This window comes from Cyclopterus lumpus, chromosome 21, assembly GCF_009769545.1.
Source record: "Cyclopterus lumpus isolate fCycLum1 chromosome 21, fCycLum1.pri, whole genome shotgun sequence".
In the NCBI taxonomy this organism is placed as follows: domain Eukaryota; kingdom Metazoa; phylum Chordata; class Actinopteri; order Perciformes; family Cyclopteridae; genus Cyclopterus; species Cyclopterus lumpus.
Window position 1 is genome coordinate 11215527 of NC_046986.1, and position 15209 is coordinate 11230735.

Sequence of the window (15209 nt, forward strand, 5' to 3'; positions counted from 1 at the left end):
ATTGATTTTGAAACTCAGGGCAGCCAAATCCTGAATAAAGCATTTCTTCTGGTTTCACTGAGGTAATAAAGTCTGTTTTTAGAAGTCTAAAATCTCATTAATTCACATGTTAACAGTCTTTGACAATTTGATTCAGTTGGTCATGACTTTTTAGCACTGTTTTGCTATTTTATAAAAAATGCATTTGTGTGAGGACAAACGTTTTCAAAAAGTGCATGAAATTATTTTCTGAACCCGACAGGCATAATGCATCACAAAATAAGGAACAGCAGATTGTAGAGTAGTAGAGTCCACTTTCTGATGTCCTTGTCTCCTGTTATCCTGCTGGAGACAAGACAGGAACATGTTCAGTTATGAATGTGAATGAAAAGAGAATGTGCACATTTGCTGTTCAAAATCTACAAAAGTTACCTGTTCTGAATAGAACGCAAGTCTTCTTGCATTCATCCTCTGTTTCGTAACGGTTGTCATTCCCACCGCAGCCTCCGTACCAAAACTGTGCACAGGCATTGGCCTGCTTGTCATAGTACCAGTAGATGTTATAGTCTCGGCAGGTGCCTTGGTCCAAGTTATGGTCACAGCGAGGATCAAGAACACGGGACTCTGAAAAGGAAATCCTGTGTGAGATGCATATTTTTCAAAGAATGTGAATAGGCCTTTTTCACAGCGGATATTTTGACATACATGGCATATAGCTCATTAGTAAGCACAGGTGTTACTAATAACATTGATGATGTCTCCATTCTCTTCATGTATTCCAGTAAGGCGTGACAATGAGTCAGTGTGCACAACACCAGGACCCTGAAACCAAAGCAGCTGAATACAATTCAGCCATCGTTGATTTGTCTGAATTTGAATACAACCTGTGTTTTTCCGACTGGGAAATGTCAAAAGGTCCTCTGTGAAAAAAGTCCTGTTGAGCTGGAGTGCAGTACTTACCTTCAGACAGGACTTGTCTCACCACTGGCTGCAACCGTTCCAAGTTTAAAGATGTAACTGAGCCCAGTGTTGACACAGATGATGCAGATGAGGATAAAGATGCAGAAGCAGATAAGACGGCCTCATTGGAGACAGAACTTTCGCTCACATGCGATAAAGATGTGGTTTTGTTAACTACAGGTACACCAGCTACAGTATTACCAACCCGTGCTTGGGCTCTTAAGTCTAAATCTTCACCTTCATCATCTTCCACCACCTGGAGTAAGACGAAAACATAAAATGTGTCACCGTTGTGATGAATTTGGCACCATCCATGAAGAAAATGACAACAGTATACTTTACTTAAAACATAGCAAAATTAATTTTCAGACCTGAATAGGAAGAGGATCAGCACTGATGGGCAGAGTGAACGTGTCTCCGCGCCCTCGGCTATTGGTGCGTCTCTGATTTTGAATTTCCTCTTGGAAATTGTGACCATTTTCGGTGTTCCCATATTCATTATTTCCATAACCATAACCATTATTGCCATAGCCATTATATCCATTGGTATCATCTCCATTTACATTATTGCCCTTAATACCATGCCTATGGCCATTGTAGCCATTCCAGTGCCCATTTGTAATGCGATTGTAAATGAGGGCGCCATTTTCGTCTTCACAGAATTGGCTGACGAGTTTAGACTCTAGTGCTGAAAAACACATTTAGAAATCAGTTAGGCACTTAACAACCACTCAGCTGGGAGCAATTATATCTATATATGTTAATGAACACACTACTGAAGGCATGCTATATATAACATTTGACTGTGCATATCACCTGGTAGAGTATTGAAGTCATCAATAAGGTACATGTGTTCGCTGTCGGGGTCAGAGGCAATGAGGTTGAGTTCTTGCAGGAACTCCATCTGCGTAGGATCAGAAGAATTGACAATCCCCAGGGCGTACATCTCAATGTTTGCAGCGTGAGCTTCCCTCACAGCGATGTCAAGTTTGACAGACTCTCGTTTGTCAGTTTGACCATCGGTGATGACGATGGCTACTTTCCTGACTCCAGGCCGAGCGCTGAAGAAAGCCTCCTGAGTCGCCTTTCTGATGGCGGTGCCAGTGTAGGTGCCCTCACCCATGTACGACATTTTCCAGATTGCCTGCTTGACATCTTGTTTGCTCATGTAGCGAACCAAGTTGAACTCCAAATGGACATCCAGACTGTAGAGGACCAGTCCAATTCTGGTGGCATTGCGTCCAACTGTGGTCCGGTCGACCAACCTGGTGACAAAGTCCTTGATGATTTCAAAGTTCTCGGGGCCGACACTCTCTGAGCTGTCAATGACGAACACAAGTTCCATCGGCCGTTCTTTGCACTTGATGCCACATCCTGAGAAAAAGGAAACGTGTTTACCTAGTGCGCAGCAATTGTTACTGCTCTTGAACATTGTGGCCTATTTAAAATGATAACGTCAGAATCTGAACCAAAACAATAACATTAAACTCCTTTCCTACTTTTTCAGAATTTGGCTCGACATTTCATCTCAGTTGTCAGTTCAAAGTAACTGCTAGTAGATATATCAGATCTCTTTGCACATTTTACATTTCCACATGTGTTGCCCGTGATACCAGCTACTTATTAACCGTTAAAACCAATAAACAGACTTGTAATCTTACCACAGATTTCTTTGATCAGCTTAATAATGTCCTCTCTCTGAAAATGTAAGAATATTTATATTTGTACAAAATCCCTTTAATCTATTAAATGTTCAATCATTAGTTGAATTGATGAACCTACTGTGAGGCCTTGGTCTCCTTTTGCTCCTGGCCTTCCCTGGGATTGGAGAAAAATTGAGAACAATATTACAGTTAGCTTCATTGAGACTTCACATTGCCAGTTTGAGTATTTATTTCAGGAAGTGAGGAAGTTTTTCTTACTGCTTCACCAGAGACTCCATGATCACCCATGTCACCTTGTATACCTTTCATTCCCCTTTCACCGTGTGATCCACGATCCCCCTTCAACAAGGCAATTGTAGATGATCAGACAGAGACTATCATATATCAATAAAATGTTTAGTAGATTTGTGTACATCTCTTACCTTAGTACCAGGAAATCCATCTCCCCGAGGCCCTCTAGGCCCAGTCATACCTTGAGATCCTGGCTCACCCTGAAATTAGATTTATTGAATCATACGGAAACGTTCCACACTCTCAGTAGATCATAAATCATTCTTATGTTTTGTCCTGCAGCTAGTTTGTTCCGTAACATGTCAACACCAAATACAGGTAAGTATACATCATATTGCTTCACTCACTTGCTGTAGACAAATATGAATTCATCTTGTTAATAAAGAGCTTGTAAAGTGCTTGAAAGATAGTGATTATATAAAACAGTGGTAACAGTTACCTTCGGGCCTTGAATACCTTCTCCTGAAGGTCCAGCTGGACCGAGAGGTCCTGCCCTCCCAACCGTACCCTTGAAACAAATGTTTAAAAGTCATCACACCGCTTCTGCAAACTTGCATAATATAGTAAATAAGCATAGGGCAACTGCTAACCTCATATATTGCCAAATGTTTAGTATGTGTCGTTATTAGCTAGGATTCAGATTTGAATATTGATTATAATTCGATTAAGAGGGTTCTTACAGGTGGTCCTTGTAAGCCCTCTCCAGGTGGACCGGATAAACCTGGCAATCCCCTAAAGCCAACATCCCCCTGAAACAGACATGACATTATCAAATGCACCATTATTAAAACAAAAACAAACATGCACATGCAAAAACACAAAACAACCTAAAAACATGTAGACACAAACCTTGGGACCAGGAATTCCTACTCCTTCTGGACCCGGCTCACCTTGTAATCCTGGCAGGCCTGGAGGACCCTAAAATAAGTTCTGAAATTAGTTTCAACCGTTCCAGCTTAAATAGGTTTAACTAGATGCAGAAATTGAATTTGCAAAATGTTGATGAAACAAACCACAGGGCCGGGGATGCCTTCGCCTTTTGGACCAACTGAACCTGTTAAACCCAGATGGCCGCGATCACCCTGTTTCAAAAAAATGTTGTGATGAAGACCAATATCATGTTAATTAGAACAATAAATTAAGATTAAGAAGACCGTAAATGCTTCCAGCATTCACATGCTCTAAAAATATTCCAGTGTTTACAGTACCTTTGGACCAGGTAATCCATGGCCTGTTTCCCCAACAGGACCAGCGGGGCCAGCGGGGCCTACATCCCCCTGGAGACAATAAAGTCACAGTGTTGATTTGTGGCAACAATTTTAAAACATGACGGCACATCAGAATCTATCTGGCAGCTCTTCTGGCTGCCTGCTACCTGTCTACCTCGATGCCAAAATCTGTGTTAAGACACAGTTTGATGATGATTACATTTATTTACCTTTGGACCTGATATGGATCGTCCTGGCTGTCCCGACATGCCCTGCTGGCCTGATATCCCTCGTTCACCCTGTGAGGGGACATTTGGCAAGAGACTTAAGATCCAATTCATGTCTTTAGTGCAACAAAACTACAACAAAACTTGTTTTTTGGCTCTATTCAAATTAGTGTGGCATAAATCCCCTACAGCAACATATTCATTTACCTTTGGTCCAGAGGGTCCAGAGATCCCAGGAGGCCCATGTAACCCACGGATGCCTCTCAGACCCTGGTCACCCTGGGAGGGATTTTAGCACACATTATCTGATTACCTTTGTTGTTTGTTGTATACATTTTGACAAACACATAGATACATAATCCAAATCATACCTTCTCCCCTTGAGTGCCAATTCCTTGTGCTCCCTCAGGGCCTCTTAAACCAGGTAAACCAGCCTCCCCCTAAGAGAGGGAAGGTAGATAAGACAGAAGCAGTCAATCAGCTGTGGAAAATAATTTTGGAAATAATCAATGTGTTTATTGAAAACTGGATGGACAAACAAAAGGAAGGTAGAGTGGATGTTTTCCCCAGAGTTGGCATAATGTACTGTTAATGTACTTTACCTTCTGCCCTTGAGCTCCATCCTCTCCTGGAAGACCAGGCAGGCCACCCAAACCAGAGGCTCCAGGATCTCCCTGTGGCAGTAGAATGGTATTATTTGATATTCCATGGATTCAGTACATTAGCACTCAATATATGTTAACTATACAGACCATAAATACAGTGACTTGTTTACCTTTGGACCAGGCTCACCAATGCCTCTCTCCCCCGTGGCTCCCTGCTCTCCGGGTAAACCTTGGTCTCCCTAGAATAGAAATAGCATGACAACATGGGTCATTACGAGAAACGTGGAACAGACGTGGAGGTTCTGCACTTGTTTAGTATGTTGTTGGACCAGTTTATTGTTCAGCTACACATCTTATCTTTGATAATGTATAATATATAAACATTATGTCCTGTAAACAATTGCAAATTGGATGTTGTATCTTTATTATATTTTATTTAGTAGCTACATTTCATACAGCAGCTGTTTTAACAAACCTTTGGTCCAGCTAAACCTTCTCCTGGATGTCCTCTGCCTCCTGGTGGACCTCTCGGACCCTCGACTCCCTGAGCAGTAATAAAGATTAGAAGGCTTGCAGAGTGTCCTACTAATCTATGTCCTGATATGGATATACTGTAGATGAAGATATTTTGCTGACCTTTTCTCCCTGTATGCCTGCTCCGGCCAGTCCAGTTGGCCCTGGAAAACCTGGAAGTCCCAAGTCCCCCTGAAAATTAAACACCATAGTTGGTTTAATACGAAGGTTTCATCTCAGTGACCTTGACAACATAGGTGTTCAAACGTTATATATATATATATATATATATATATATATATATATATATATATATATATATAATCAATACCTAGTCCGTCATTAGTAACACCTCCTTTGCCTACCTGCTATGATTTGGAGTTGTTTACCTTCATTGACTAACTTGTTGCTTAGCTTATTTATAAAGAAATATAAAGCAAACTGCCTCTGCAGGTTGCTTTTGGTCAATAAAATGTATACTTGGACACTCAACTGTGAGGTACTCTTGTCAATAGAAACCTATGCATAAATACTATTTTGGGAAAAAAGAGTTCAGATGATTCATAAATTACATAAAGACTACATAAATAATCCTTTCAAGTACAATCGTTGATCCGTAAATGTTCCATTGCACTGTTCAACAGTTAGTGCTAAAAGGCCAAGAAACACACAAATAAGCTATATAATTCATTCTAGTGCTCCAAGATGCCATCTTGACATTTAAACTCCCTCCTGAAGAGCCTTTGTTGTGTAAACTTGAGGGTTTGCAGTATATTCTCTTTGTTACATGATATATTTATAACCCACCCTTTCTCCTTTGATTCCTGCGCCCTGCTGGCCCCTTGACCCCCTCGGTCCAGTGAGCCCCCGTTCTCCCTGTGGAACAAAACCAGGTTATTTCTGTCAGTAACATCACAGCCACTTGCCTTTGGGTCACAGCCAAGTCTGCATTGTTGTCAGCAAAGAGAGTGTGGAAGAAGAGCATGTTGGCTCCTGTTATCCCCTTGTGATTGATACAAAAGGATTGTATGCACAAAGAACACAACCGTTTTTTTCTTTATGGCACTTCTTGACTGCATGAACTTTTTCCAGAGCCAGTGAATCATAAAGTGAAGTGATTGCTTAAGGGAGCCGCCTCAGCAATATCCAAGTGTAATGAAATGCATACATGCAGACCTGGTCATGCCAACATGATGTCTGTTTGTGTGTGTGGAGAAGGGAGGGTTTGTTCACCTCTCACAGAAGCACGCTGTCAGCAGAAGAGTAAAATATATAACTTGCTTGAAGACATTTCCAGTTTTTATTTTCTAAGAGCTTTCCCCAGAACAAATAAAAGTGCATGTATTTACGGAGAGTCATATAATCCTGTTTACCTACTAAATATTAGACCACTCACAAATGTTTTAGCAGATGACAGCTGTGTGCGTTCCCATAATCTTCCCTCTAATTACTTTACTGAAATTGCATTACTGTACTGCTCATCAATTAAAAGGATATCTACAGTCCCTTATTTTGTATTGATGTCAGGTGGACATTATGTTACAAGGTGGCCCTGAGAGCTCAAAGCTAACAGCAAACTAAGAAAATACAGACAACAATGCACAACACAAGCAAAGGAAGAATCAACACATTTTAACACAATTTAACATTCATTAATGTTTTTCGAGGCATTTCGGCATTACTTCATCAAGAAATTACTCGTTGTTATTTAATTACGTAAGGTGTTGAGACTATTATTTTCTTAGCAGAGCATTGTGGTGTGTTTAGGATTTCACCTCGACAATGTTACTATTGTTTTGATGGGTTCTCTGATGATCGGCTCAAAATAATACCTTTGATCCGGGAAACCCCTCACCATGGGGTCCTTTTCCCCCTTGAACACCTTGTTGTCCTTGAGGTCCCTGCAAACAAAGCCAGAGTGCACAATGTGTCACCCAACCAGGGCTCAGGTCAAAGTACCTTTGTGGTTTGCTTTCTCAACCGATCCCATTTGCGACTGAAACAAATCTGGTCGTCACGGACACAAAAACATTGAACACTGAGCAATAGCACAGACTGTTTCCTCTCAACTTACAGGAAGACCGGGTTCACCCACTCCATGGGGACCGGGAGGACCTGTTTGGCCCTGGAATCCCATGTCACCCTGCAGATTAATGAAGTAACTTCATTTAATAAAAGAAACTCGAAGACTAACAGATCATCAAATAAACAATAATAAAATACAAGAAAAATATTCAGAGGATAATCCATAACATCATTTACTTTTGGTCCAGGAAGTCCAACGCCAGTTTCCCCCTGAATGCCTGAAGAGCCAGGTGAGCCACGTTCACCCTGTGATCACAAATATAACACTGAACATAAGTGGGCATTGGAGCTTAAATCTGTATCAATATAGCAAAAGCACATGAGTCCTAAACCAGTATATGACTACATTGCTTTTGTTTTTTTGTAATCTTTTTAGCCTCTGTATTTAAAGCTTTAATGTTATTAATTTATTGTTTAATTAAACACTATGTTGCACCCCTGAAAAGCACTACCTAACTCAAAACTGAATTTAATTGGCTACATGCATGCATACGTGCAAGTAACATGCTTCTTTGAAGCTGAAAATGATCTTTAGTGTAGTGGGCGAGATATTTGATCTCTTCCTGCAGGTTAGGACAAATAGGAGCTAAAGGCTGCTGTAATGTCTCTTCATGAGTTATCGTTCATGTTATTCATGCAATGCTAATTTGATTGTGAGGACTGTGGAGTGAGAGGCACACTTAGGATTTCACTTATTGTGTGGAGTCTTTTGAGAAGCATCTCCACAGTTTATACTCCATGGGGACCACCACGGGTCATGTTAACCTTTGCAGATGCTTCCTACATGTCTTTACATGGCGTGCCACCGAGCAAACATAGACTTTTCTTGTATGTTATTAACTGCAGGTCTTGTTGGATATACTAACAATGCTGGAGGCACTTCCTAGTCTGTATTTAGAAACAGGATACAAGGAGAACATTAAGAGAACCTGTAGTGAAATATGTTGCTGAGAGCTCATCCCTGTTCTGGTAAATAATAGTAATGATGGGGAAGATTTGGCTCATTGCCAAGTGTTCACACAGGGGTTTATTACCAGACAAGCAGGCCTGTGGGCTGCACAGTAAAGACCAGGGTGGTTAAGCTCTGACCCTAGTTTAAACTTATCATAAATGGAAAAGGAAAGGTCACAGCAGACGTGCACGATGAGGCAAGTAAAAGTTGTTCAAAAAGGGGCTGACCTGCTTTCCCTGAAGGCCCTCGGGTCCAATGTCTCCTTGTGGTCCTGGTAACCCCTGGGCAGAAACATTATACAATACAAACATTAATTAAGAAATATCCAAAAACATTAGAATATGTGTGTGTGTGTGTTTGTTTCACATGACCTGGTGATTTTTGCAGCTATTTGAATTTTTTTTTAAAGGCCATTTTCCTTTGAGAATTTACTAACACAAACAAAAGTCCAATGAGTACTTCTGATAAAATGCAGAATGTCGTCAGAATGCCAAGATTTGTTCGTCTCTTTGTCAAAATAATATGATGTGTTAACTATTAAAGACAATAATGTTAAACATATATATTGCATATTTTACGACCGACATTTTACTGACCTGCAGACCTCTAAGTCCTCTTGTTCCAACGGGACCCTCCGGACCCTGAAGCACACCACACAGGGAAGAAAAAGGTCATAAGATCATACACAGCACGTGCAGTAAGTATGAATTATCAAACAGGGAAATATATATAATGTTCAGTATGTGTTGTGTCAACAGTGGAGTTGTACCCTGTCTCCTTTGATTCCTGGAGTGCCACACTCACCCCTCTCACCCTGTGTAGAAATTACAAGTATTGCACCTGCTTGTATAGTCGCTAAAGAAATTAAATGTTATCATTGTCATTAATCTAAATCACATACCATCTCTCCTTTGTAACCTGGTTTTCCCTTTAAAAAAAGAAAGAATGAGATGTATGTGTTAACAAACTAATGAGACAGTAATTCATATTTTCTTAATTTGGTCATAAATAGCGACATTTACCTCAGCACCCTCACGCCCGAGTAGACCACTTAGTCCTGCTTCACCCTGATATGAAATTACACAGACTCATTATATCAGTGAATATGACTTACAGCCACTGTAAAGTAAAGTACCTGAACACAGAATACATGTTGCAGTAATAAACAGATTAAGAAACAAAAATAAAAGACATGGACAAATTAAACATCTTTCCCCTAATGTAACAACAACATTATTATAATGAAATCCTGAACACATGTTATACTAATGTGTAGAAGCACTGTAAACCCAAAACAAAAATGGATTTGAGATCAATAATAATCTTATGAGTGTCTGGGTAAGTAAGAGGCCATCACAGATAATAATATCGGTAGAGTTCATTCCCCTATTTCTTCATGAGCACTTTAGAGTTAGTTTCTTGATTTCATCCCAAAACTCACCCTTAGGGACAGATCATTATCCTTTTGCACTAAATTTGTAAAAAATATTATTATATATTACTAAATGATAATCATATATAATAATTAACATGTCCTAGATTGCATGTGTCTATTACTATTATGAACATACATTTTTTAAAGTTTTAACAGACAGCCTGACAAGTTTTTCCAAAATTTGAAACAAGAATTTAGGTGTGGAGAACTTAGGAAGTATTATATCACACCTGAAGGGGCCCGCCAGCTAAGACATTAGTAGCCCACATGTCCATCAAAAAGCACACACCTTTAGCCCTTTAAGCCCCGAAGCTCCATCATCTCCGGAGCGACCTTTTTTGCCCTGGAGAATGAAACAAAGTCAGGATTAAGGTGATTCATTTCTTCTAACTGACATTTTGCTCACCTCTTGGTGTCCACATTGGGAGTTTTTTCACATGGCATGTACATGTTGAGCATCGTTGTTCTATGCTACAGCACAGGATGTATCGACTTTAGAAGGCTTGAACTCTGTGATGTGAATAGTAAACTCATCATTTGGTTGTGTCAAAGAATTTAACCTTTTACACCCCAGCCTATTTTTTTAGGATTCTGCTCAAAAAACATACCCAAACTAAAAAAGGGTGTATCTCCTCTACCACAAGGGTTATTTGAATAATGTTGGTGTTATAATAAAAGTAAACACGTGTGAGAATACTCCAGATGTGTAAATATCAGCCTATATGTTACTAGTTAAGATTAAATGAAGATGGCACACAGCACAAATTAAAAAAGTTACAGGTTCGTCTCTGTACAAAACACTTACTATTATGATTATCTCTTTGGAATGATGCAGCTAGTAGTTTTTTTCCCCTCAGCATTCCTCAGAGTGTAATTCGATATGGCATACAAGTATGGATGGTAACCTGTCAGCACAAAAGTTTAAGCTTGCACGTCTTACTCTAATGGCCATGAAGACCATCGGGGGATAAAGAACATCCCGTTCTTCAGTCTTTATATGAACTGTGTGCTCAGGGTGGCACAGAAGACCCAAAATACAATCTAAACCCAGAAGTCATAAAGTCAAAATAAAATGCAATAATTTTAGTTGGGCACTAAGATATTGCGATTTAGTTCTTTTTTTATTTGGTTTGATACCTAGTTTTAATTTCAATTGAAGCTGTTGTCTTTTCCTATTTTAAAGAATTACAGTTCTATGATGTCCCACGCGTGTTTGTATTGTCGTGTGATGCAGCAGCTTGGAGCTTGACCTTGACGTCAATGCAAAGTGAACGTTTTCTTTACCTCTAGACAGGCATTGTTCGGGAATGAATAACTGGGCTGATGTCTGCATGTGTGTTGTATGTGCTCATGGATGTGAGGGCTGACAGTTGAAACCATAGGTGGGCATGAGGTGTCTTGTTCACAGGGCCAGGGGTCATTGTCTTGAGCTGCACCTGGACAACCTGTGTCAATTGCTGTGCACAAGAAATCACTAGTTTGTGTGCCCATTAAACTAATGAGAGCAATTATGAGAGCCTCTTTGTCTGAGTGTAAGAATTTTAAGAATCTCTCTGAGGAGAAAGCACCTGGTTAATGGCCACGCAGCTGTCTGTCAGCAGCATGATTATTTGCTAGGTGGTTGGATAGCTTGACACTTATAGAGTGAGTGGGTGTGTAGAGTGGGTGGGATTATCTTTTTCTAGCTTCATGCAGAAATGAAGTGTAATATCTGTTGTTCCACACTGCAGCCCTTCTATCACTGTGTTACTGTCTGAGGCAGTATTTGGGAGATTTATGGTGGCCAAAGGTCCAGTTTTATAGGGAGTGGAGTTCTAAATGCGGTGCCTCTTGTTTCCAAGGGGGACATTTTATGAGACATGGGAAATGCACAATATTTGGCCGAGACAGGGCACAACAAAGATATTTCTGTGGGAATAGCAGACAGTCTGCGCTCTCCTTTTCCTGTTGCCAGAGATTTGCTTTTAGAATGTGGGGCCGGACCACCTATCTATCCACAGACTGTACTTGTGCAAATGCCTTACAAGCTATACTGAGCAGAAAAAAAGTATGCAATTATCCTGATTGTTCAAAACTAGATCATGTTAAATTTCTTTGCACAATATTTCAGGAATCCTTTCTTGTGACACTTCAAAGGAAAGTGCTCTTTGCTTGTGGAATATTTTTGAAAAGTTTGAAGCTAAATACTCACCGCAGGCCCGCCTGGTCCCCTCTCTCCTTTCTCACAAGCACATCTCTGAGCCAGAGGGCACTGCAGATGAAGAGACCCATTTGCTAATCTGTTATGAATGTAATTCTTCACACTATAGCCTAAATACTCATTATTAAAATGTTAAAAGATTCTCTATGAGCTGTCTAAATGTAATACTACTTACTCCTTCATCAGCCATGCCAGTCTGCAAAGAAAACAAAGTTAATAAATTAATTTTAATTTAAGCAATAATGTCGTCCCTCGTAAGATTTGTTCGCTCATTGCTTAGCGATGCCGACAATAAAAATTCATGCACACACAAACGTTTTGGGGAAACCAGAGGTATGGACACTTAAACTTGAAAGAAGAAAGACAAATAACATTATAGCCAGTGTAATAATGCAATTTGTGTGAGAAATTCTGGGAATCCTTGTGGATGTGCTCATGTGTAAAAAGCTGTCAAAGATATTCTTTCTTTTGTTTCTCCAGAGCATTTTCATCATTCCTTCTCTATACGAATACATGAACAAGCCTGTCCATGTGTCAACTTTGAATAGATCCTCAGTCAAAGCAAATACATCCCTTTTCTTCTCAATGGGGCCTGCTGAAAGAAAGGTATTATACTCACAATCTCAGTGACGATTTTTTCAACAATGTCTTCGTCCTGTAAATTATGGAGGAAGTGGGAAGCTGGGGAGCTGGCCATAAGACGAAGCTGGGCTAAATTGGCTGGCTCGTTTGCTGCCCGTGTGATGCCCAAAGTGAAGAATTTGATGCCCTGGTTCTTGGCATCAGCAACAGCAGAGAAAATGTCAGGGTTCCTTGGGTGGGAAATACCATCTGTAAGCAGCAGGGCTACTTTGATGCTGCCGGGGCTGGATTCCTCTAGGTAGATCTTGGTCATGTTGGTGATGGCGTAGGTGGTGTAGGTGCCGTGCCCAATGTAGATGATGGGAGCAATGCGGGTCTTGAAGTTTTCTGTGCCCCTCCAGTCTCTGAAGGTTTGCTCTGTGATAACGTGACTGCTGTACTGCAGCAGAGCCACCCTTAAACTCAAGCTGCGGCCGTTCTGCAGCTGTACCCCCTGGAGTCTGTCCACAATGTTCAAAGTGAACTGCTTTTCCTGCTCATGATTGTCTTTGGCGCTCTCAGAGCTGTCCAACAGGAAGGAGAGCTCCAAGCCACAGTCCTCATCTAGGATGGCTGTGTGCACACAGAACAGGATGAAGGACTCACCATTGGCAATACAACATGTTTTTTTTTAAATTGTATTGCTTTGACTAAGTAACATACATTTTGATTTAACTTTATGTCAAATTGATGCATCCTTTTTTACATTTTTTTTTACAAATCTTTAAGTCTTCACACAGCTGAAAACTGCATATTGGTACAATCAGAGTAAGATATGAACCATACATGAACATAATACTGGAGCAACATGATGTTGACATTCCTGCAGCAAAAAGGCAATTGGTAGGCCAATTGGAATAAAGTATTTTGTAAGTATGTATATTTTTCATTTATTTTCTTACCTTGTCCGTCATGAATATTTGCAGCCAGTTGTTTGGCCCTGAACTTCTTGCTAATTTTCTTTTCTTTGTGAATATCTTGAGCCCAGATGCTGGTCAGTGCTGTGACCAGCAGCACCAATGTAGAGGAGAGGAACATCCTTGTCCCAACTATGGAGAAAAGTAATGACAACAAATCAAAATCAATCAATTTCACTGTCTATAAAATGAGTTTCTGCATCAAATCAGAGTGGAAAAGTTTGTGCATCCATACATGTAACTGCTAAGTTCAATGTAAACAGTAAAACAGTTGATTGACATTGAACAATTTGAGATATATTCTTAGAATAAATGAATAATTGTTTTAATGTCAACTCACAGTCCAACCGTGTCAGTGTCCTATTTAAAGCGCAGCCCAAAATGCAGACTTGAAGAAGGTAGCCGGAACAGCAGAGTGCACAGCGAGCTCCACTTAGCTCATTGATGGGACAGCAGCAGCAGTGTCAGTCATCCTGGAGAGCAGAGAGTGAGAGACCCTGAGACTCTCACTCCTCCTTTATAAATAGGCACAACAGACCAGATCCCACTGAGCCCTCGGGGCAGAGCATGAATGAGTTATGTTTGCAACAGTGAAGCAACAATGTGTGCAATGTGTGCAAATACAATCAACTGCAGATGTATTAGTCTACGAGGGGTAACTCATTCTTTAATGCTGCACAGTTATAGTTATGATATTGTGTCTTTGTCTTGTTGTTGAAAAGTTACAGAACCTTTTTAACTTTTTAACCACCTTACTTTAAATCTAAACAACATATTTAAATAGATAGATAAATAGTATAATCTCACAGTATTTGCTGTGAGAGTATATCACTTTTATTGTGATGATCTTTGAGGCTGAGTTTTGTGAGGGGACCCTTGGATAATATTGGTGTAAAGCAGTTTGTTTTATTTATTTATTTTTACCTTTATTTAACCACACGTACGTCAATTGAGAACCAATTCTCATTTACAATGACGACCTGACCAAGAATGCAGCAACAGCTTGTGAATATCTTGTAAATAACCTTCGTAATAGTGTTTGATGTCAATTCAAACCAGATTGCCTTTTTAGTTTAGTTTAGATTGATTATTATTATTATCTGCCCAAGATCTTCCTTGTTGCCAGTGTTTTGGTACATTTTGTAAAAATAAAGATGTATGTGTAATGTATATGTATTTTTAAGTAGAGAGGTCAAATTGAAGTATGGTTTACATGTTGTTCTACCATGTCATTTGCAAGTGCCTTCATCATTTCACGTGTTGTAAAATAAATATTATTCTTGTGTGTAGTCATCCAAATGTTCTAAAATCTCAATTATTTTATCTGTTAAAGTCGGTAAACCTAAAACAAATGTTGGGATATAAACTACAATAAGGTTACACCAGGATAAAATAGCACTTTGACAACAATGCAACAATATAATGCGGTTAAAAGCGTTTTTAGGAGGTGAAAAAGTGGCATTGATGCCAGCATACATTCCAAAGGTATGGACGGGTTTAAAGTTTAAAGGCCTTAATGGCAAAGGCCTGGTCACCTTTGGACTCTGCCCTG

At 40.0% G+C, this 15209-nt stretch overlaps 1 protein-coding gene across 1 annotated transcript; it reads right to left on the bottom strand.

The window, feature by feature from the left end:
• Positions 1–290: 290 nt before the first annotated feature.
• Positions 291–13781, bottom strand: col28a2a (collagen, type XXVIII, alpha 2a). Its single transcript, XM_034561947.1, has 35 exons — positions 13643–13781; positions 12739–13313; positions 12295–12315; positions 12111–12170; positions 10209–10262; positions 9507–9551; positions 9386–9412; positions 9254–9298; positions 9081–9125; positions 8712–8765; positions 7710–7778; positions 7522–7590; positions 7280–7348; positions 6255–6323; positions 5571–5639; positions 5410–5478; positions 5105–5173; positions 4932–5003; positions 4701–4769; positions 4537–4608; positions 4333–4401; positions 4103–4171; positions 3908–3976; positions 3744–3812; positions 3575–3643; positions 3334–3402; positions 3026–3094; positions 2862–2942; positions 2722–2757; positions 2601–2637; positions 1756–2313; positions 1311–1627; positions 940–1195; positions 412–603; positions 291–324 (listed from the first exon to the last, which is right to left on the bottom strand). Exons 1-35 carry the CDS (start codon positions 13776–13778, stop codon positions 317–319), a joined length of 3726 nt encoding a protein of 1241 aa, XP_034417838.1. The 5' UTR covers positions 13779–13781; the 3' UTR covers positions 291–316.
• Positions 13782–15209: the final 1428 nt, after the last annotated feature.

Bases quoted from the DNA above. Each gene is read 5' to 3' on its own strand.
- col28a2a (XM_034561947.1), bottom strand. From the start codon at position 13,778: ATGTTCCTCTCCTCTACATTGGTGCTGCTGGTCACAGCACTGACCAGC. The intron at 12,316-12,738 runs GTGAGTATAATA...TTTTCTTTGCAG, and splicing joins AAAAAATCGTCACTGAGATT to ACTGGCATGGCTGATGAAGG. The intron at 2,638-2,721 runs GTAGGTTCATCA...TTACATTTTCAG, and splicing joins AAGGAGACCAAGGCCTCACA to AGAGAGGACATTATTAAGCT.